At 35.9% G+C, this 24877-nt stretch overlaps 1 protein-coding gene across 2 annotated transcripts in view; it reads left to right on the top strand.

Moving 5' to 3' along the window:
* CNTN1 (contactin 1) overlaps positions 1–24877 on the top strand; it is a 364639-nt gene that overhangs the window by 199865 nt on the left and 139897 nt on the right. For both annotated transcript variants that reach the window (XM_081587322.1, XM_081587323.1), the window contains exons 4-11: positions 653–785; positions 4178–4350; positions 9082–9177; positions 17035–17241; positions 20061–20160; positions 20310–20491; positions 23057–23181; positions 23825–23942. In XM_081587322.1, the coding sequence (XP_081443448.1) occupies positions 653–785; positions 4178–4350; positions 9082–9177; positions 17035–17241; positions 20061–20160; positions 20310–20491; positions 23057–23181; positions 23825–23942 (1134 nt within the window). The remainder of the gene's footprint in view (positions 1–652; positions 786–4177; positions 4351–9081; positions 9178–17034; positions 17242–20060; positions 20161–20309; positions 20492–23056; positions 23182–23824; positions 23943–24877) is intronic.

Genomic DNA, 24877 nt, shown 5'->3' with positions numbered 1-24877 from the left:
CCCATTTCCTCAGAACTCTAAAAATATATTCATTCTATTGTTCAAAAATTGTTAAACACTTCTTATGTTCCACAGTGCTAGACAGCTGTGGAGGAGAGTGCTATATAGAAATTACGGCATCCGCAATCTAGTAAACCTTTCCCCAGGCATCTGCAATCTAGTAAAACAGAAAATTGTATTAAGAATCACAGCAGGTGTATTAAGTACCATAAGCCTGCTAGGGAGTTATGAGAATGTAAGTGAGGACCTACTAAAACTAGGAGGGGTTTGAGAGTTGGCTTCCTGAAGGAACTAACTTTATGACTGTCATTAAGGATTGTACAAATTTTGATGGGAGGAGAGAAATGAGATGGTGGTTCCAGAAAGAGGAAAAGCTCAGAGGCATGAAAGCATGGCTTGTTTGAGAAGCAGTAAATAGTGAAGCATGGCAACACAGAGTGCTTTTCAGAAAATGATGAGAGCTAAGTAGAAAAGAATTCTGAATAAACCTAAACATTTTCCTCAGGATTATAGAGGCAAACATCTTTGGTTCAAATGACATCAGAGATCCCATGTTTCTGACCTTTCTTTCAAAAAAACCTTTTTAAATGTATTCAAATTTTCTTTGATTTCTAAAATAAAGGAATAAAAAATAATTTTATTTTTCTTATAGTTTCTGAGGAAGACAAAGGATTTGGACCAATTTTTGAAGAACAACCAATCAATACCATTTATCCAGAGGAGTCACCGGAAGGAAAAGTTTCACTAAACTGTAGGGCACGAGCCAGCCCTTTCCCAGTTTACAAGTAACGTACCTCATTGCTCTTTTCAGAATGAAGTGTCGGACTAAGATTGCAGATCAGCATCTATGATCCTATATATATAGAGAAAGCTATGGCCTAAAGCTTTCTAGGAAATCTAGGGTCACTATAAAAAATATTGTCATACAGCTAATTTTTTAAAAGTTGTTTAATACTGAAATAGTTTTCTTAAACTTAAACAAATGGTTACATGAAAAATATGCAGAATTTAAATATATGCACTTGAGGATAAACTGTTTTTGTATGTATTGGCCTAGATAATTCGCATATACAGATGACAGATAATAGTCTATATTAACTACATTTAAAGAGCATATTGCATAGATAATTCTAAAAAATAACATTTTTCAGTAGTCTCAAATCTATATTCCAGACAACAAAACAAATTCCTTAAATGACTACCTATCAGACAATCTATACATCTCTTCTGTTTTTTTCTGGAATACCTATTAACACTATCAAATATAAATTTATAAAAATTAGCAGTCATTTTTATTGCTTCAGAGTATTCAGAAAAATATACTAACAGTTTCTAGTCTGATATAAAGAATAAGATTTTAAAATTAACCAAATGCCAATGGATTTTGGTTTCATGAAGACAAAGTAAGTGATTGACAGGGAAATTGGGGCTCTTGTGTGTTCATTAAACCTGAGTTAATTGAAGGTTGTCATTCAACAAAGTTGATTTTAGTAGTAGGTTTTTCTTTTCATGGATAGAAAAACAACTTTTCATTGCTATTAAAAAGTTATTATCATGAAGAATACCCATTCCTTTCATTTCATTACACTTGAACTCATTTCCTCTTGCCTCTAACTATAACTGCAAAATTTTTCTTAAAATAAAATATAAATTTATATGCAAAATCACCATCTTGGAGTGCAATATAAGTGAATATTGTATAAATTATATAAATAACATATTTGTTCTGAAAATATTTGATGGGCTAGATTTATTTCTACCCTTAAGTCATTCATGATGGGAGTTTACATACGTAACCTTGGACTTGGCATAGTATAACTAATGACAGGCTCTAGAGAAGTACAGAATTTTACATCAAGTACAGAATTTTACAGGAAAGGAACTGGTGTCCTATATAAGTAAATTGACTTGCTCCAGAACTAGTAAATTACAGATCCAAGACCAAAACACAGGTTTTATGACTTTCAAAGAAACATATAATTTTTTTTTCGGTATTTATCTATCTAGACAGGTTGATAGTATTTCAAAAGCTATTTCAGTGATGGTTATTCTGTGATTCTCTTTCCTTGACGTTCATACGTGGAACCTAAGCAAATCAACCGCCAGGCTCCCATGGAGAATAAAAGAACAGAAAGAGGTTGTTCTCAGATAGAGTTCTAAGAACATGTGCTTCTCTTTGCTTCCCCACTGCCACCATAGAGACAGTAAGAAGCAAAGTTTTACATCACTAAAATTGTGTACATATTAACACCTCCTTACATCTGCCTCCCTCCAGTCCCATTTAGTTTTCTTACCACAATTTAAAAAATAACAATAAGAAGCAAAACTTTGCTTGGCAAATACATTACCAACTCCCTCCCACAGACTGCATAAGCATTTAAGTCCCCAGGGCAAGTATGCCCTTATTATCTATACAGTAATGTAGAAAACTAATGGGAAGAAGTAGATGCTTAATTGTTGTGAATATGGTCTGAATTTGACAGCAAAGTAGGAAAAAAATATTCAGCTCATGATGTAGCTTGTCTAAACAAAAGAAAACTTGCCATGATGAAAATTTACTTAATATTCAGGGCAAGCCGTACTAACCTTGGTAATCATGCAATTTGTCATTCACATACTTTTATACTTATGGTATGTTCTGTGATAATTTGTTATTCATGGCAACATCATGAAAGATAAAACAGGGAACATTTTTACTTATCAGTCTTGAGACTTTCACTATCTTGCCCTGTCTCCCACAATAACAAGAACTCTAATAAAATTTGTGTTTAAGGCTGTGTGAAAGGGATTACAACAATGGTGAATATTGCAAAAAATTAAATAGACGATTGAATTTACCTATCACAGCAAAATTTAATCATTATATGACATCAAGAGCAGAATCAGACCCAGTGGGAAGAAGTTAAAAAAATAAATAAAAATTTGGAGTGAACATAATGGGGAGAAATTGATATTGATATCTTATATTTTGATATCTTATATCTTATATTTTGATATAACTAGTGCCTCACAAGGGAAACCACTGCCTTGGCAAATGCTAAGTGACTCGACATTGGATGGTTCAGGCAGGGACAATATTGCCATCAGCTAGGATGAAGGGGATGATTTATTCATAGGGCTGATATTTGGTAGGTTTTGAAAAGCAAAGTATGGTTTTCTGTGTTTGCTTTTAAATTACTTCCCACACTGTAAAAATTAAAACTAAAAATGTTCTAGTAATTTGATTTATTAAAAATATTATAAAATTATTAGGCCTTTCTGGCAAGATGCTAACCATAATCAGAATTCTGTAGCCAAGACATGAATGATGGGGCCACAGCCCAGTGGTTGACATAGCTCTTGTCTTAGAACACTGCAGAAGACATGAAATCTTAACCCTAATAGAGAATGATTATAAAATTATGCAGGTGGTCAGCTTAATTGAAAACTATTTTATATATGCAATCCTCTCATCATCTCACCAAGAAAGTTTCCTGATTCTAGTTAGTTTAGATTCTAGATTCCTGTTTCTAGTTAGTTTATTCACCATCACCATCAATATATCTGCAATAATGTATCTGTGGCCTGGAACCAAGACCCAGTTGACTTTAGCCATTTTCAAATAGTGTGATCGACCTCTAGTGGCCAGAATATGACATTAACTGAGTAAAACCCTGATTCCTATTGGTTTGTTTTATTCAAAATGAAATTTTATTCAAAAATGACTTGATATTGATATCTTATATTTTGATATCTTATATTTTATGTTTTGATATTTTATATTGATATCTTGTATTTTATTTCTACTATAGTAATATTTTAAATATTTATATAACATTTATTAATTCATGAATCTAACTAGTGCATAAAAGGTTATTTATGATCCATGTATATCTGCTAAGAAACCAGTTTGTGTAGCAAAATTCAATGAAATATTTGTCCTTTGGAATGCCTCATGCTAAAAAAGGATATATTTCATATACATGAACATTTACCTTTCTGTGCCTGAACTAAATTATAAATCATGAGCCCAGAGACATGGAATTATAGAATATGAAGAAATACCACTCTGAGTCAACTACTTAATCATCTGCTTTCACATGGAGCTGTACTCATATTATTTTAGAACAGCGTTATCCCAGTATACTAATTTCAATCCTCTTGACCTTTGATATGGCATTTACTTATTTTTTCATAGATGGAGAATGAATAATGGGGATATCGATTTGACAAGTGATCGGTACAGTATGGTAGGAGGAAACCTTGTTATCAACAATCCGGACAAACAGAAAGATGCTGGAATATATTACTGTTTAGCATCAAATAACTATGGGATGGTCAGAAGCACTGAAGCAACCCTGAGTTTTGGATGTAAGTAATTGTGACTTTAAAATGGGTATGTGCATTTAGGTGAAGTAAAATTTAGACATTATCAGAAGAATTAATCAAAAAAGGAGAAATTGAGGAGAAAGAAAAATGAGAGAAAGACTTATAGATGAAGTGGGTTTTACAAGATTAGTGGGCCTTAATTGTATGGAGAAGAAAAACAATTCCAAGAGAGCAAAGTATTATGAGTATTATGAATGTACTTAAAGTAGTGAAAGATAACACTGCAAAATAAACTAAGATCATGTTCAGAAAGATCTTGAATAAGTTTCTAAATATTACCTTCAATGAAAATGCTAAGCTTTGGATTCTCACTGGGGATGATATTGTTCCCAAAGTAGTGAAAATCAGTTTTTGGAGGGAGGGAACCATCTTATATATTACAACATAATGATCTTATTCCTTAGTATTTATTTTTTCTTGTTAGGAATGAATTAAATGTTAACTGATTTAAGGTAAAATTAAATAAAATTTCTCCTTTTAAGGACAATAATAATGAAAATACTTTGAGAAACATTGTGCTAAACTAAAATTTAAATGTATCCAGAGAGGAGTTGGACTAGATGTTCTCCATACATGATTTTATAAGTCAGCATTTAAATATTTTTCAAAATGAACTATAGAGTGAAAGTGACATTTTAAAAGGACCCAAGTGGTAGTGATTACCAGAAGGGAGTGAGACAAAATCAGCAAGTGCAGTCAGATTAAATTCATGTGGTGACAGTGAGAATGCAAATGATAAACTCAATCGTTGAAGAAATATACAACAGATTCACTGAAGGAAAAAGACCTTGAATATTTTCTTAAGGAAAGTCTAGTCAAAGGGCAGAAACATTTTGCTCTCTTTAAAATGGAATGAGAGCAATTAAGACCAATTTCAAGGATATAAGGAAGTACTTCAATGGTCTCTTCACATTTTGAGGAGTCATTGTTACCAACAGTGAGATAGATGCCAACTAAGTTTAAGAATAGGAATAGCATTTCAGGGAGGCATCAGGACAGGAAAAGTAGATTTAAAGGGTTCTTTGCAAAAAGATAATTATTGGAATGATAATTTTTCAGAGATGTAAACATTTTAAGAGAATTAAAAACTAGATTTCATAATTTGAGTACTGACCACAGCATATTAAAAAACAGAGACATTACTTTGCTGACAAAGGTCCATTTAGTCAGAGCTATGATCTTTCTAATAGTCATATATGGATGTGAGAGCTGGACCATAAAGAAGGCTGAGTGCCAAAGAATTGATGTTTTCAAATTGTGGTCCTAGGGAAGACTGTTGAGTGTCCCTTGGACAGCAAGGAGATCAAACCATTCAAACCTAAAGGAAATTAACCCAGAATATCATTAGAAGGACTGATCCTGAAGCTGAAGCTCCAATCCTTTGGCCACCTGATGTGAAGAGCTGACTCACTAGAAAGGACACTGATGCTGGGAAAGATTAAGGGAAAGAAGAGAAGGGGGCTACAGAGGATGAAAAGGTCAGATGGCATCACCAACTCAATGGACATGAGTTTGAGCAAACTCTGGGAGATAGCGAAGGACAGGGAAGCTTGGTGTGCTACAGTCCATTGGGTCGCAGAGAGTCGGACATGACTTAGTGACCAAACACCAACTGATCACACATAAGGAATTGGAGATGAGACAAGACTGAAAAAGAATGAGAACCAGTAACACAAATGAAGAATCAAATAGTAGACTATCAAAGAAACCAAGCAAAATGTGAGTTCCAAATACACAGAATAGAGTGAAGGAAATAAAAACTGAGGAAAATCAAGAATTTGAAAAAGCAAGATTATTGACCTTCACGTTCCTCAGCTAGGATTCTGCCCTTCATCCTTACTCCTTCTCCCCACTGGAGTCCTCCCTCAGACTTCCTCTGGTAAAGCCCTGGGTTTGTCTGTGCACATTGTATTTCCAGATACTCTTACAGAGATTCTTCCTAAATCTGAAGCAAAGTTTAGAAAATACACAGTCTTCCGGATTGTCACAACAGCTATACAGATACTGCCAATGTCCGTATTATTCTGTAATGTGTGCACATTCCAGCATCTGAAAAGGTTGGAATAAGCTTTTGAAGGCAAACTATTAAATATCACAGTAATCCAAGTCTATGCCCCGACCAGTAACACTGAAGAAGCTGAAGTTGAACAGTTCTGTGAAGACCTACAAGAACTTCTAGAACTAACACCCAAAAGAGATGCCCTTTTCATTATAGGGGACTGGAATGCAAAAATAGGAAGTCAAGAAACACCTGGAATAACAGGCAAATTTGGCCTTAGAGTACAGAATGAAGCAGGGCAAAGGCTAATAGAGTTCTGCCAAGAGAATGCACTGGTGATAGCAGACACCCTCTTCCAACAACACAAGAGAAGACTCTACACATGGACATCACTAGATGGTCAACCCTGAAATCGTATTGATTATATTCTTTTCAGCCAAAGATGGAGAAGCTCCATACAGTCAGCAAAAACAAGACCAGTAGCTGACTGTGGCTCAGATCATGAACTCCTTATTGCCAAATTCAGACTGAAATTGAAGAAAGTGGAGAAAACCACTAGACCATTCAGGTATGACTTAAATCAAATCCCTTATGACTATACAGTGGAAGTGAGAAATAGATTTAAGGGACTAGATCTGATATACAGAGTGCCTGATGAACTATGGACGGAGGTTCGTGACATTGTACAGGAGACAGGGATCAAGAGGAAAAAAAGAAATGCAAAAAGCAAAATGTCTGTCTGAGGAGGCCTTACAAATAGCTGTGGAAAGAAGAGAAGTGAAAAGCAAAGGAGAAAAGGAAAGATATTCCCATTTGAATGCAGAGTTCCAAAGAATAGCAAGGAGAGATAAGAAAGCCTTCCTCAGCGATCAATGCAAAGAAATAGAGGAAAACAAAAGAATGGGAAAGACTAGAGATCTCTTCAAGAAAATTAGAGATACCGAGGGAACATTTCATGCAAAGATGGGCTCAATAAAGGACAGAAATGGTATGGACCTAACAGAAGCAGAAGATATTAAGAAGAGGTGGCAAGAATACACAGAAGAACTGTACAAAAAAGACCTTCATGACCCAGATAATCATGATGGTGTGATCACTCACCTAGAGCCAGACATCTTGGAATGTGAAGTCAGTGGGCCTTAGAAAGCATCACTATGAACAAAGCTAGTGGAGGTGATGGAATTCCAGTTGAGCTATTTCAAATCCTGAAAGATGATGCTGTGAAAGTGGTGCACTCAATATGCCAGCAGATTTGGAAAACTCAGCAGTGGCCACAGGAATGGAAAAGGTTAGCTTTCATTCCAATCCCAAAGAAAGGCAATGCCAAAGAATGCTCGAACTACCACACAATTATACTCATCTCACACGCTAGTAAAGTAATGCTCAAAATTCTCCAAGCCAGGCATCAGCAATACGTGAACCGTGAACTTCCAGATGTTCAAGCTGGTTTTAGAAAAGGCAGAGGAACCAGAGATCAAATTGCCAACATCCGCTGGATCATCAAAAAAGCAAGAGAGTACCAGAAAAACATCTATTTCTGCTTTATTCACTATGATAAAGCCTTTGACTGTGTGGCTCAGAACAAACTGGAAAATTCTGAAAGAGATGGGAATACCAGACCACCTGACCTACCTCTTGAGAAACCTATATGCAGGTCAGGAAGCAACAGTTAGAACTGGTCATGGAACAACAGACAGGTTCCAAATAGGAAAAGGAGTATGTCAAGGCTGTATATTGTCACCCTGCTTATTTAACTTATATGCAGAGTACATCATGAGAAACACTGGGCTGGAGGAAGCACAAGCGGGAATCAAGATTGCTGGGAGAAATACCAGTCACCTCAGATATGCAGATGACACCACCCTTATGACAGAAAGTGAAGAAGAAAGAAAGAGCCTGTTGATGAAAGTGAAAGAGGAGAGTGAAAATGTTGGCTTAAAGCTCAACATTCAGAAAACTAAGATCATGGCATCCGGTCCCATCACTTCATGGCAAATAGATGGGGAAACAGTGAAAACAGTGGCTGATTTTATTTTTCTGGGCTCCAACATCACTGCAGATGGTGAATGCAGCCAGGAAATTAAAAGACGGTTACTCCTTGGAAGGAAAGTTATGACCAATCTAGATAGCACATTGAAAAGCAGAGACATTACTTTGTCAACAAAGGTCCCTCTATTAAGGCTATGGTTTTTCCAGTGGTCATATATGGATGTGAGAGTTGGACTATAAAGAAAGCTGAGTGCCGAAGAATTGATGCTTTTGAACTGTGGTGTTGGAGAAGACTCTTGAGAGTCCCTTGGACTGCAAGGAGATCCAACCAGTCCATCCTAAAGCAGACCAGTCCTGGGTGTTCTTTGGAAAGACTAATATTGAAGCTGAAACTCCTTGATGCAAAAACTGACTCATTTGAAAAGACCCTGATGCTGGGAAAGGTTGAGGGCAGAGGGAGCAGGGGATAACAGAGGATGAGATGGACCTAGGTTTGGGTGAACTCTGGGAGTTGGTGATGGACGGGGAGGCCTGGCGTGCTGCAGTTCATGGGGTCGCAAAGAGTCAGACAGGACTGAGTGACTGAATTGAACTGAAGCTTCACCAAACCAACAGAAGAATATTGTATCTAACAGTGAATTAGTAGCTGAAAAAGAAACTTTAATGAGTGTCAATTTTTCTATTGCCCAGAGAATGAATGTTTTCCTTCTTGCTTTCATGATTAGATCTTGATCCTTTCCCACCAGAGGAACGTCCTGAGGTCAGGGTGAAAGAAGGAAAAGGAATGGTGCTGCTCTGTGACCCCCCATACCATTTCCCAGGTAAACTTGGCTCTTCTGTGATTATACGCATCCAGGAAATGAAGTGGGGACATTTTTATTTCTGAATGATATTGGAACATTAACAATGATGACTCAATATTTGTATAACCTTATAATACATCACTTACTAGAGCTTGTAGATGCTTGCTTTTTTGATTCTTTAAACAGGTGTCCCTAATTCCAAAGATCTATAACCATTTCAGCTTATAAATGAAATGTTTGTTGGATTATGTTCCTATTAAAGTCCTGTTACACTGGAGAAAATATGGTAGATTTTCTACAAATAATTCCTGTAATGGGATAGTACCAAGGAGGAATGCATAATCAATCATTTTATTAATAATTTGACATCTAAAATATACTAGGAACTATAATTAAACAGCAGAAAGAAAGAGACATAATAATTTATTAATCTCTTTAGGAGTTCTAATCCACAAATAAAATGTGAGTTCCAAATACACATAATAAGGAAAATAAAAACTGAGGAAAATCCAGAATTGGATAAAGAGCAAGACTGTTGACTTTCACATTCCTCAACTAGGATTCTGCTGTTCATCCTTATTCCTTCTCCCCACTGGAGTCCTCCCTCAGACTTCCTCTAGTAAATCCCTGGGTTTGTCTGTGCTATTGTATTTCCAGATACTCTTGTAAAGATTCTTCCTAAATCTGAAGCAAAGTTTAAGAAATGAGCAGTCTTCAGTGTTGTCACAACAGTTACACAGGTGCTGCCAATGTATACCTGTACACAAGAAAGGGGCTAAACTGAAGTTCATCTGTTACAAGATTCAACTTTGGAATACATGTTTTCAGTAATTTGATATGGCTAAAATGAAAGCTACGAAACCATTGATTAAAAGATTAACACTGCATATATAATATTTTCAATCATTTCATTTACCATTTTCTTCAAACAATATATTTATACCACTTTTCTCTCATAAAAAAGTATTCTGGGTTCTTATAGTTTTAATCTTATGTCATAAAGTTGCCTTTAAATATCTCTATATAGAATGATTCATAACAGGCTATTATAAATCTGGAATATATTAATATGAAATATACATACATATATATGTATACTATTCTGATTATGTATAGATAATAGACTGTTTATAGTCAAATGTTAATCATTTTTTTCTTATAACTGTGGGAGAAAGATAATCAGTTGATATACACAGGAGACTCAGTAGACATGAATCTGAGCAAACTCTGGGAGACAATGGAGGACAGAAGAGCCTGGCATGCTGCAGTCCATGGGGTCACAAAGAGTCTGACATGACTTAGTGGCTGAACAACAACAAAAGGAGAAATTTATGAATTCAAATGTTGTAAAAAATTTTCAGTGAAGGAGTGGTCTTTTTTTTTTAAAGAACTGACAAAATTATGAAAAAATCCCCTCATTTTCATAGTGTTTCCCACAAACCATTGGCATCTGCGTTGAGTGAGATTTTCATTAAAGGGCTCTGAGCAGAGTAATCACAGGACATCACTTAAGTTATAGAAAGGCAAATCTGATTACTGTTGTAAGAAAAGACTCAGCAGAGTGTAAAAGTGAAACCAGGTGCTCAGTTAAAGGTATTGCAATCATGTAGGCAATGAATGACGGACCAGAGCAGGGGAACTGGAGGTAGGAAGAAGTAGTTAAATTCAAGATATATTTTGAAGGAAGAGATGAGAGTACAGGCTGGTAGACTTTATGTGTGAGCTATAAGAGAAACACAGGGGTAAAGATGGCATCAAAGTATTTGTCATGAGCTCTGGAGAGAATGGAGTTGTCAGGAAGAATAGGTGTGGATGAAAGTGTGAGTTGCCTAATTTAAAATTCCAAAAGAGTTGTTCAGTTGGCAGTTCTATGAATGTGGAACCCAGGGGCAACATCTGAGGTAGGAGTATCAGTTTGTGATGCAGCATTATATAAATTGTTTTCAAAGTTATAGGACTGCATGTGATTACCTAGGGAAGTAGTATAGATAGATTCATGGGAAATGGTTCAAGGAACACAAGCTATGGAATTTTTCTGAGATGAGTCTTGTTTTTCAAGCCTCTGTGGCATCTTTACAACTTTGTTGACTGAAGAATTTCATGGACCAAGACTAAGGTTGGTAGAAGCTTCAAATCATTAAGCCAGATGAGTGTATTACCTCTTCATCCTGATAAAAATACAAATGTTTATATGGGTAGGGACAGGACTGGGAGGTCTTTTAAATAAGCCAAAGAAACGTCATTAATCACAGAATAGAACCTGAACAACTCTTCATCTCCACTTGTGTTCTTAGTGGATTATGACCTCTTTGAATATTAGACATGACACCTTCAAATATAAGAATGGACATATGCTTCAAGATCATAGTGTGTATATGTGTGTGTACTATTTTACCATTTCCATGTCATAAATCTGTCTTTCCACTATATGCAGTTAAGGTTTTGTATATTGCAGTTAATATTTCATGGAGTTGAAGGTATAAACGAACCCACCTTTGGATTCTGAACCTCAAAGGACATTATATATGCAACTATTTATAGTAGTCAAATCTTGTTGGCTCTATTTTGTGATCTGATAACCTAAAATTTACTCCTTACTGTCAAGTTAACTTAGCCATAACTACATCTCAGTTTGCTTGTTTAAAATTTGGAAATAATAATTCTTGTGCCACCTACTTCACAAACCTTGTTATGAGATTCAAATTTAATGTTTTTCAATTATAAAATGGATATTTAATTTAAAAGGATTATTATTAAAGTAAATAAAATGTATTTAGTACATTTAATGTTATATTTTGAATCATCATTAAAACAAATAAAGTACATCTCACTTCACTAAGAATTTTTTTATTCACGACTATTGAAATACTGCCTCTTATTTATGCACAGGAGAAAGATCTAGGGGACAATCTCATCATTTACAATCACTGTATTTTTCTTTGGATTTGGGTGTTCTACAATTTCTTGCAAAGAGGAAAACTCTTATTTGAACCAGTTTGTTATTTATTTGGAATACTTATATATAACTATATCAGTAAAAATGTTGATTCAATCTTATAACAACACTTGATATGCAACTGATTGCCTAGTGCCTAGCACAGGATATGTGTCCATCAAATATTTGAGGAATGAGAAAGTAAAAGAGTAAATAAATATGTTCATTAAATTGATAGATACATAGTGATTACAACTTTAGCAAAAGATAAATTTTCCTGTTTAGATCTTGTTTTATCAAATAGAAGCATTAATTCATTAATGTGTAAGACCTTCTAAACCCCTGGATCCTCAGAAAATGGAAACATGATTCTTTGATTCCAACTAATTTTCAGAACCATCAGAAACTGAGTTACACATCTCACAAAATAGAAATCATATATGTGCATATTCGGTAAGAGAATTAAAAAAAAAAAAGCCCATCATTTGAAGAGTGAGTACTATTGAGAAAATACAGGATATAACAATAGACATGGTGTGGATTTTTAAATGTATAAGAAAGTAGGAATACTCTTAAGAGAAAAAACTCATTAAATGTTGCATATGATATTGAATGAATCTCAATAGACTAGAAAGGTAAGCATAAAGATAGACAAGCATGCTAGAGCATAGTAGGGAAAATATGAGTCCACAGTATAACCTGGTATAAATTTCTTTCTAAAAGAGTTTAATATATAGTTTACTATAGGTGTCAAAGAAAAGTTAGAAGCTATTGTGATTTTATTGTTATAGGTAAATTCTGTTCTAATGAGGTTAATTAACAACAACAACAAAAAGTATAAACATCTTCAAAAAAGTTTGTGGACACAAAGAGCACTTAAGTACTTCAAATATATTTCAAGGAGAAATGTAAAATTATTTATCAAGCTTGGGTAAGTGGTGTATTTCAAAGTAATACAATGAAACTGATCAAATGCACTATAATTGGCCAAAACAAATCTCCCCTGTAATATGGTCCAGACCCTCTTGAGGCAAAGAAAAAAAATCTCAGACACCTATCAATAAAAGCTATGTTTTTGAAACAGTCCTGGTATTTACTCTTCCTAAAAAATAATTTTATAGTAATTTATTATTTAAGCCAGACAGCAAGGCTATGAAGAAAATAGGTGCTGACTTCTTCAGAGATGGTTAATTTTACCATTTGCAGGGAGTAAGGGAAGACAGATAATCCACTGAATGCCTGTGAGAACTGGGTCAGAGTTTGGCTCTTGATTGCCTAAGTTAAATTTCATTCTTAAGTCTGATCAGCAGGGCAGCTACCACACCAACTGTGGTACAATTTCAGTAGTTCTGGGGTGGAAAAGGAAGTTAGAAGATCAGTTCTGCCTTCCTATTGCTAAATGAGAGTCCCTTGGACAGCAAGGAGATCAAACCAGTCAATCCTAAGGGAAATCAGTCCTGAATATTCATTGAAAGGACTAATGCTGAAGATGAAGCTCCAATACTTTGGCCACCTGATGCAAAGAACTGACTCATTGGAAAAGACCCTGGTGCTGGGAAAGATTGAAGGCAGGAGGAGAAGGGGACGACAGAGGATGAGATGGTTGGATGGCATCACTGACTTGATGGACATGAGTTTGAGTAAGCTCCGGGGGTTGGTGATGGACAGGGAAGCCTGCGTGCTGGAGTCCATGGGGTCACAAAGAGTTGGATATGACTGAGTGACTGAACTGAACTGATTGCTATATGTCCTTGGGCGAGTCAACCCAGCTAAACCTCTGTGTCCTTGTTTTAAAATGACAATAGTGATCCCTAGCTTTGTTTTAGTGAGAAATGATAGCATCCAACATATTGCAATTATTCTTTTGTCCAAGAAGATGGCTTATCAGTAGACAAAAATCTATTAAATAAATTTATATTATTAATATTGCAAGTCCCACAAGGGCAAACTCCAAATTTGTCTTGTTTAGTGGGACATAGAAGATAACTCAGTAAACTGGAAGGGAGGCCGAATTTTGATCCCTTGGTCAGGAAGATCCCATGGAAAATGGGATGGCTACCCACTCCACTATTCTTACTTGGAGAACCCATGGACAGAAGAATCCTGACAGGCTATAGGCCAAGGGGTTGCAAAGAGTTGGACACAACTGAGCAACTAACACTTTCACATTGAATATTTAGGAAAATACACACTGGGCCTTAAATCAGCAGACCAATTATTCTGTAGTACAAGATTTATGTTTTTACCAACATTATGGCAATTACTTCTCTGACCTAACTTTTCTCCCTTTAAGATTCAAAGAGTAAAACATTATCCTGTTCCTCTTCTCTAATGAGTGGTACACAGAAAAGTTTCTTAGAATTTAGAGAAACTGAGTGATATGGTAGTTTAAATAGCCTGACCAAAGTCATATTAATATTTAATCTAGAATTAAAATACAGGTCTCCACCTTCACATAACTATGGAGTACTCAGAATATTCTGAATTAGTTTTGTGTGTGGTATCTTGAAATCATTGTATAGCTAAGAAAATTCTTCTGTAAGGAAATCTGTGCTTTCCTGACTCTTTCTGATTTTTTTTGGAATTTGTATCCAGAAATCATTACAAAAATATTAATTTTCTTAAGTGAGAATACAAAAATTATTTCAAAACTGGACAAACTCACATATGTTAAAATATACTATAAATATTATTTTGGTTCACAGTCTGTTAAAATATATGACAAATGTTATTTCTAAACATAGAATTCTAAACATAGAATGATTTGTTGCCCAATTCCAAAAACCTGATTTCAGCAATTTAAGCAGCCTTCAAAGTTTCTGCTTATTTTGTTTCTTCTGTGGTTTTTACCTGACCTTCTTAAACCAGCATAAGGATAACAATTAATATTAATAGAATCATTCACTTCATGGCAAATAGATGCGGAAACAATGGAAACAGTAAAAGACTTCATTTTCTTGGGCTTCAAAATCACTGCAGAGGGTGACTGCAGCCAAGAAATTAAAAAATGCTTGCTCCTTGGAGGAAAAGTTATGACAAACCTAGTCAGTGTATTAAAAAGCAGAGACATTTCTTTGCCAACAAAGGTCCATAGAGTCAAAGCTATGATTTATCCAGTAGTCATGTATGGATGTGAGAGTTGGACCATAAAGAAGGCTGAGCACTGAAGAACTGATGATTTTGAACTGTGGTGTTGGGGATGACTTTTGAGAGTCACTTGGACAGAAAGGAGATCAAACCAGTCAATCCTAAAAGAAATCAACCCTGAATATTCATTAGAAGGACTGATGCTGAAGCTGAAGCTCCAAAACTTTGGCCACCTGATGCAAAGAGTCAACTCACTGGAAAAGACCCTGATGCTGGGAAAGATTGAAGGCAAGAGGAGAAGGGGACAACAGAGGATGAGATGGTTGGATGGCATCACTGACTCAATGGACTTGAGTTTGAGCAAGCTCTAGGAGATGGTGAAGGACAGGGAAGCCTGGTGTGCTACAGTCCATGGGGCCACAAAGATTTGGACATGACTTAGCAACAGCAACAAGAACCATTCACAGATATAAAGGTCTAGAAAGATGTATGCTCACAACAAGAATGCTGAGTTGGAGAAATATGGTGATTTAATTTTCTTTCAAATTTAACTTCGTATTTTTTTTTTTGGAAAACAAAAAGTAAACTTCTGTAATTAAAAAGTTAAGATGAAAAAACAGAATAATCATCTTCATTCACTTTTATGAGACTGTATATTGCTGTGGAAAATTATATAGCTAATCTAAATGGAATCCCCTGGACTATTATTTTCAATCATACTGGATGTATATAGTATGCAATTATTTTAGTTTTTCATATTCAGCTCTTTTTCATGCTCCATTTAGCAGCTTTACCAGTCGATCACCTTGAGTTCCATAAAGCAAAATGGTGTCAGGTCATGATTATTTCATTTTTAAAATATCTTGATTTTCCACCATCTTGCATCTAAAATCTTTTCTAACTTGAACTAAGAGTTATTTTTCTGAGGGTATCTTTTTTTTTCCCCTGAGGGTATTTTTTCTGCCTGTGGTATCTCCCTAGTGACAGTTGTCCTCACATGGTTATAATGTTTTAAAGGGGATTTTGAGACTGAGAAATATGTATCACCCAGAGTTCCCTCTTGTGCATTACTGCTGTGCATGACTACTGGAGTGTCATTGCTCAAAACATAAAGGGGAGAACTGAATGGAAAACTGTGGGAAAAGCAGCAATTTAATGAGGAAATTCAACTTTTGGCCTAACCAGACAGTATGCTTAGCTAAAGGAATTTACTACAGTTAAAAAGTTACCATATGATCTGCTTCCTAATATTTAAGAAAACAAGTAAAATGCCTTTTCCCTTTTCTATAGTTTTTAATTTTTAATGTGGCCAGAAGAGGCTGCATAAACTTACTTCTAAATCTGTCAGGTACAATAGGAGAATAAAAATAAAAAGATATAAAGCCACAGCACAGTTGATTTTATCTTTTAAATGCAGTAGAGAAGATGGAATTTGAAACTATTAGACCTGGATTCAGAATCCTAATTCTACTTAGTCATGAAATTCTAAGCAAGTCATTTAAACTGAGTTGCATTTAGCCCATAATTAATTAAAAGAATATTAGTAATTCATGAATAATGGAGAAATAGATATTATTGCTTAGCATCACTTTATATTCAAACTACAGTAGCTTTTAGAAAATTTGCGCTGTTTATCTTGGCCTATTTCCAACATTTACTCTACAAAAGCCTAGATTAGATTATGTGCTAGCTTATTTCTAGAAAACAAGACTTTTCCTTTTGGAGAAGAGCTTAAAACTAAGTCAATAATATTTTAAAAGCCTAGATTAGGTTATGAACTAGCTTACTACTAAAAAACAAAATCTTTGCTTTTGGAGAGAGTTTAATACTTAGTCAACCATATTTTCTTCTAGATGATCTTAGCTACCGCTGGCTTCTAAATGAATTTCCTGTATTTATCACAATGGATAAACGAAGATTTGTGTCTCAGACAAATGGTAATCTCTACATTGCTAATGTTGAGGCATCTGACAAAGGCAACTATTCTTGCTTTGTATCCAGTCCCTCTATTACAAAGAGTGTGTTCAGCAAATTTATCCCACTCATTCCACTACCTGAACGTAAGTATATTTGTTCCTCTGTTTTTGTAATGTTGTCTACTTATGGCATACTTATAATAATGAAAAGAAATATCCAGTGGGCAAACCAGCTGACTACTTCACCAGGACAAACAGAGGACATATACTTTGAAAGTCTTGGTTTTTCCTTAGATTTTCACCTAGAGAAGATTTACATCATAGAATGTCCTCAGGTGGTTGAGTTTGGATTGGTTGCCTCCAGTTCAGTGAATGTATAGAAACCCAATCGATTTACTAGCGAAATGCCAGTATATTGGTTATAAATGGGAATCACCACCATCTGTTTTTTTTGTTTCATGGTCAGTCCTACTTCTTAGTCAATTCATGAAAGTGAATGAATGATTATATCAAAACAAGCTGCAGTGATTACAGAATTAGGGTGGAAAGAAAGGCAATCAGATCATTTTTTATTTTTAAGGAATTACTTACATGAAGCAAATAAGTATTTAAATTGCCTTTTTATTGTAAGTAGTGTAGGGTATGACTACTGTGGTGCCGTATTGAATGACAGTTTAGAGTTAACACACTCTTAACTGGCCTTTCCTCAGGCTTCAGTTGAATGAATTGTATTTCATTTCTTAATGTACCACTTCCTGTGAAAATCAGAATACAATATGTTTTCTTACTTCAGGTTATTTTTATCTCAGTCCTGCTGTGACACTCATATCACTGAATTCAAGCTTCTGAGGAAATACTGGTTCTGTTGTTGGCAGACTTAAGTTTGGGTCTTACCTCTAAGTTTTGTATAATAATGGTGGCAAGTCTCATATCACAGACATTCTATTTTATTATTATTCTCAAGAGAGCAGTCACATGGTTAGTATTCAATAAACATCTTCTTATTATCTGGCTTTCCCCCCCGCCCCTCAAATCTTAGGAAATACTCTCACCACTACTTCATGGAGTGAAAAGGAACCATCATGTGAAAACTTCCCTCATTTTCTTCCCTCAAAATTCAGTGTTTCTTTCTTTCTCAGTGGAAGAAGTGTTTTTCCTGCTGCTCAAGCTAATTGCTCCAGCTGCTCTGATTTACATTCTATTTGTTTCATTTAAGGATGTCATCGCATCATTTTCTTTTCTGAATCTTCAAACTCTCTTCCATTTGTTTCCCTCTGCATATTCTTTTGTATTCAATGCAAACAGTTTTGAGTAATCAAAACTACTTCTTATTTGCTAAATCCAAAGGAAATTTTCAGGTCTGATTCTGTATGAAATTTGACCCTTGTTGATCTCTTCTGCCTCTCTTGAACTCTCCTTTCTTCTCCTATTTTTTATGACTATTTCTGCCTCTGCTTATTTCCCAGCTGCCTCGGTGACAAATTCTATGCAGTATCCTTCATCAGATCTTCCTCATTCTAATATTTCTTTCCAATCTTTTTCTAGATAGTCTCATTCTTTGCACCTTTATTTCACTAGAAGCCCTATCTGCTGACTTCAGATTCACTTCTCCAAAACTTTTCCCTTATCCTACCTATATCCTAGGCTTGACACATAGAAGCTTCTCAAGACTGTTAAATTTGAAATATTCCAAACACATCTTTCATCTCCTCTCTAAACCTCCTCTTGTGGTGTTCTTCATCTCACTGAATAATACTATCATATTTCTCACCAGTAACTCAGGAGAGAATTTTAATCGTCAACTCCTTTCCACTGACATCCTGAGGACAGTGAACACAGCAGTTCTCATTTAGAATGTAAGCACTTGGAAAGTTTGAGGAAAATGTGGAACCCAAAGATAGTGATCTCCATCCTAAAGGAGATCAGTCCTGGGTGTTGATTGGAAGGACTGATGTTGAAGCTGAAACTCCAGTACTTTGGCCACCTGATGCTAAGAGCTGACTCATTTGAAAAGACCCTGATGCTGGGAAAGATTGAAGGCAGGAGAAGGGGACGACAGAAGATGAGATGGTTGGATGGCATCACCGACCCAATAGACACGGGTTTGGGTGGAATCTGGGAGTTGGTGATGGACAGGGAGGCCTGGCATGCTGTGGTTATGGGATCACAAAGAGTTGGACATGACTGAGTGACTGAACTGAACTGAAAGATAGTGATTCAGCAGACCCAGGATGTGACCCAGGAATCTATAGGTTCAATGAGCATCCCAAGTGATTTTGATGAATTGGATTTTTGGTATGTATCTTGAGAAAACATTGATCCAAGGGGCTGTTCTTTTGATTCTGGTTCTAAAACACAACTTGTATCTGTGTTTTCCTTTCTCTTCCCACTGTGACTCTGCCCTTGTTCAGGGCCTCACTTAGAGCTCTGGCTCTCTGCTATATTTTTCTTCTCCATATTCCTTCCCTCAAAACTGCCAACAAATCTTCTACTTAAACCAAAGGTAAAATTCATATTTTGTCTCTTAACAAACCCTATTAATAGCTAACCATTGAGGAAATTAATCTCAAAATCTTTAATATGTTTCAAACCTTTTATATTGTAGATTCAAGTTCTTCTTCAACTACATACACTTCAATATCATTTTGATTCCTAGACCTTTTATAATTGCCTGCACACTCCTGAAGTTATGTCAAAATATGTGATTTCCTCAACTTGACCTGGTCTGGTTCAAATGTCCTCTTTGCCTGAGATTCCCTCAGCCCTTATGTATTTCCAACAGTCCTCCTTGGCCACAACTTTTTTAGAGCATTTACTATTGATTTGGTTTGTATTTCAGGTCTTTGTGTACCTATTTGTCTTTCAAGTGTTCTACAGTATAAAGTACACACTCATGTTATGATTCTAAGCACTGTATTTAGCCTTTCTGCTCTGCTTGCTAATTTTGGTTTTTCTTAAATTAGGAACAACAAAACCATATCCTGCTGATATTGTAGTTCAGTTCAAGGATGTATATGCATTGATGGGCCAAAATGTGACTTTAGAGTGTTTTGCACTTGGCAAGTGAGTATGCTCACAGTTTTCATTAATGTATATAGAGTTTAAATCTTGTATTGTTATGAAATAAATGTTAAAAATGTTTAGCTATAAACATAGAGTAAATTGCCTTTTAAGTGTTGTGGACCATTAGCTCTTGTTATCTTCTATTTAAGTCCTGTTCCTGATATCCGATGGCGAAAAGTCCTAGAACCAATGCCAAGCACAGCTGAGATCAGCACCTCTGGAGCTGTCCTCAAGATCTTCAATATTCAGCTAGAAGATGAAGGCACATATGAATGCGAGGCTGAGAACAATAGAGGAAAGGATAAACACCAGGCAAGAATTTATGTTCAAGGTAGATACATTGTTTTAATTTTCCACACATTTAACCAATACCTTATTTAAAACCATTTTCTCACTTGAAAAACTAGCATAACATGATTAAGCTTAAAAATAGTAATGTGTATTACGTTGTGAAAAACAATAAAATGTTTATCTTTATGTCTAACTAAGTCACAAAAATGAGTAGAGAAGTTAGGAATTTATGCTACTGGTATTACAGGAACATGAATGGATCAATAGTAGTGTTCTTGATAATTTTGAGAAATACAATTCATATGGCTTGTTGACTTTCTTCAGGCTCTTTTTTATTTGTAGAAGAACCTATGCATTATGACATAGTTTAAGCCAGTGATTCACAAACTTTACCATGTTTTAAAATCATCTAGAGGGCTTATTTAAAGACACAAATTGCTGGTTCTCATACTCAAGAGTTTCTGAGTTAGAAGGTCTATTTGGGGTGTGAGAATTTGTATTTATACAAATATTTTGTCCTTGAGGAGTTCATACTCTAGTCATACCATATAAAAAAACCTCCAAATTTATATAGTCATACACAGTCAAATAAATATACAATTTTTATATATAATAATTTTTCCCCATATATATATATAAGAAAATTGTGAGTACAATATGGGGAATTACCTATGATATTGATAAAGCATTTGGTAAAGATACCTTAGTCTCATCAAAGGATGGATGATAGGAAAAACTAGAGATGATGCCTGAGCTGAACTGGAATACCAATAGACTGAAGGGTACTTTGGCAGTGTCAAGACTAACATTAACTCCTACCCTTAGACCTCAGGCCTCTGTCTATGTAGGAATAAAGTAAGCGTCTCCAATGGCCCAGCCTCATCACCACCATCTCATAACGTCCACTAGGATTAGGATTATTTTAACTTTCACCTTGTGTGTTTCACTTGCCTTAAGAAGCTCTTGGACCCCAGGGCCTTCTTATGGGCTACACTTTCATACCCACACAGCTCTGCACCTTTTCTACTCTATATTCTCTTCATTCCTAACTTCTGAAGTCCTTATAATATGCCTCTAGAGCACATAGTCCATCATTATCAGAATCCCCTATATCCGTAACTTCTTTGCACATCCCCTTTAGTCTTTTCTGTAACTGACGCTGTTTCTACTGCACACCACTCAAGCAGTGGCTGAATTTTCTTTCACAACCCTCATCCCCAGGTGTGACTTGTACGCTTGTCCTCCTTGCTCTTTATTGCCATTGCTAGACTATCTTTCTTTCCTTTAATCATCTAGTTTATAATCTTATGTCAGGTCACCTCCCCAACCCATTGTTCTAAGATTTTCACTATTAACAACTATCACCACTACAAGTCTTCTCATGACTTCATTCTTGGTGACATAAAATCATGTGAACTATAATAATTTTTCTAACGGTCTGGTGTCTCACTTCCTTTGAGCTCCTCTCTTCCAATAATCTTGTTCTACAATCTTCCTCAGCAATCTACTCCCAAGGCCAAGGGTTCAGACCTATTGTTACCAAAAGTGCAATCCCTTTACAATCTCAAGTTTAAGTGTTTAAAACTCTGATCACTCTGATCACCACCTTTCAAGTTTCAATACCCAGATTCCTACAATCCTTTTAATCTACCAGCAACTATAATCAGTTAATCTTACTCTGTTTTAACTTCCTCTCACTTTCCCTAACTTGGCCATCTCTTTCCTAAACCTGGGTTCAATCATTATCATTTCCCTGCATACCAGCTTAGTTCACTCATCTCTCTCCACTTTGTCTTGCTACTTTGGCAAAGACTAATACTGGAAAACTCTGGCTCTCTGCCTTAGTGTCAGAACTAAGTAACTTGAATATGACTTGAAATGAACACTACCGAGTTGACTAGCCTATGTCTAGTTAAACATCACAGCATCACTAACTTTAAATAGGCCCTTAATGTTGCCTGGCAACTAGACTATTTTTCTCCAGGTTTATTTACTGTCTCATTCTATTAGATGACCATATCATGCCTTCATGATTTCCTTTAAACCCACAGTAATTCCTTCTTCAACCTTCCTCTCAGCTAATAACTTGGCTTCCTATTTTACAGAGAAAATGGTAGCAATTAAATTAGAACTTTCACAAACTTCTGTTCTGTTTCTACTAACACTTGCATCTCCACCCTTATCTCTTTTTACTCTAGAGTCAGCTATTCTCTGAGGACAACCCCTCCACTTGTGCACTGAACTCTATCTCTCTTACACAATAAATTGAGGCATAATTCTTTCAAACCTTAAATATCATTTTGAAAGATTTATAAGAAAAAGATCAGTTATTTTAGTGTTACTTGTGAATCAGCTTTTCAACAAAACATGGTTCACAAATAGAAAAACAATTATAAATTGAATTAGAATTACCTTGTCTCTAATAATGTAAAGTTTACCTACAGACCTATATACAACTTCAATGATTCTATCATTGATACTAAGACCCAGAGAGTATCTGATGTATTCTCCAGAAGAAACTCAACTAAGTATAATATTTGTCATCTTGAATTGATGATGAATGCTGAGACTTGCGTTTGCATTTACAATGTTCTTTACTTTTTAGCATTTCCTGAGTGGGTGGAACACATCAATGACACAGAGGTGGATATAGGCAGTGATCTCTACTGGCCTTGTGTGGCCACAGGGAAGCCCATTCCTACCATCCGATGGCTGAAGAATGGATATTCGGTATGTGTGTTCAAGTGCTTTGCGGTTCTTGAGCCTATGTTCAGGTAACATTTCCTATAATCCCGGAAAAAATTAGCAGGAATAGCATGTAGGCCCTGAAATATCAAAGTTTCCTTTAAAAAACAACAACAAAAAAAGTGAACATAAAGTGTCTTTTTTCACCTTAAACAATTTTCTATAATCTTACGTCTACCTTCTCTTTCTCTCTCCTTATTGTTTCCTTTGTTCCACTTCCCCCTTCTTCCTTTGCATCCATCTCCACTACCTGATATTGTCCTCTTTTTCTTACCACTGTTTCCCTGACCCCACAGAAACAGAGGTAAGAGTGAAGGTCCTACCTTTAGCCCTGGGGACAAGTAGCAGCAGTGGGGTCCTTCTCTACCTTCCCACTGTAATCTCTCAGCTGGGCCGAGAGGGAAAAAGGTGGACTTTCTGCTCTGTAGGATGAATAGAACAAGAGCCACTGGGCATGGTAAGTGGGTTTTACTTCCCCATACCATGAAAACCCCACTCCACTCGACTTAGTTAACATTGGGGGAAAAATAATGTACTTACATTGGAAGACAACTGAGCCCAAACCCAAATGAAAGCATTTCTGTTAAAGTTTTTCAAGGAGACATGTTTTACTTTGTGTTCTTTCCAGTATCACAGAGGGGAGTTGAGGCTGTATGACGTGACCTTTGACAATGCTGGCATGTACCAGTGCATAGCTGAAAACACACATGGAGCAATTTATGCAAATGCCGAGTTGAAGATCTTGGGTCAGTATCACTTTTTGTTTCTGTCAACAATCAACAAGAAAACAACACATTAAAAAGTATCTTGGGTTATCTAGATTATGTTTAATTTCATATTACTTTCTTGAATTAAAAGTTTCTTGAATTAGAAATTAAGCATTTCTAAAATGAGGTTTGTATTTGACTGATATTATTTTCCTTTCATTGAAGAATAGTAAATAAATTGGAAGCAGTATAGAGAATAAAGCTTTTTAAAATGTTTTTAATGGGAAAGCAAACTTTACACATGTCAGCTTTTACAAGTCTTGCTTTCTCCTATGACTGGGCAACTAAACACTGCCAGAACATCACATAGTACAGCTGCTCCCTCAATGCCTGTGAAGCAGCCTCACAGAGTCTTTGGCACTTAGTAGCTTTATCAGTCCCTGGGTTTCATATCCCACGATTGCTGTTCAAAACCTTCAGCACATGCCTCAGGCCTCTTACCCCACACTGAGTTTCTTCTTCATGAAAATTGAAAATCATGGAGATAAAATGTTTCAACTTCCTATCCCTCATTCAAAACTATCTGAATCTTTACTACACTTGTCCTTTAGACACTCTTTATCCAGAGGATGATGTATATGTCCTCTTGTCCAAAAATAATCCCTTTACCTCTGTACTCAACACACATCCCTTCTCTTTATGTGTGTATGTGTGTGTGTGAGTGTGTAAATGTGTGTGTGCATATCTCTCAAGATGCCTCTCTTCCTGGTCATGTTTTCCTCTTGAATTCTCCTCTCCTTTGTCTTTAGGGACTCGATGCTGATACTTCCTATAGTATTTCTTCTTGATCACTTCATTTTCTCCTTTTCATCCCCTCCTTTGCTCAGTTGGAAATCTTGCTCTCTTCCAGAGTTCCATTCTCTGGCTGCATTCCATTTTCTTTCTCATTCTTTCACATATTCTATAGTATTATT

Source organism: Giraffa tippelskirchi, chromosome 4 (assembly GCF_054371585.1).
Source record: "Giraffa tippelskirchi isolate mGirTip1 chromosome 4, T2T-mGirTip1v1.2.pri, whole genome shotgun sequence".
NCBI classification, from domain to species: Eukaryota; Metazoa; Chordata; class Mammalia; order Artiodactyla; family Giraffidae; genus Giraffa; species Giraffa tippelskirchi.
This window is presented reverse-complemented; position numbering and strand designations above follow the sequence as displayed.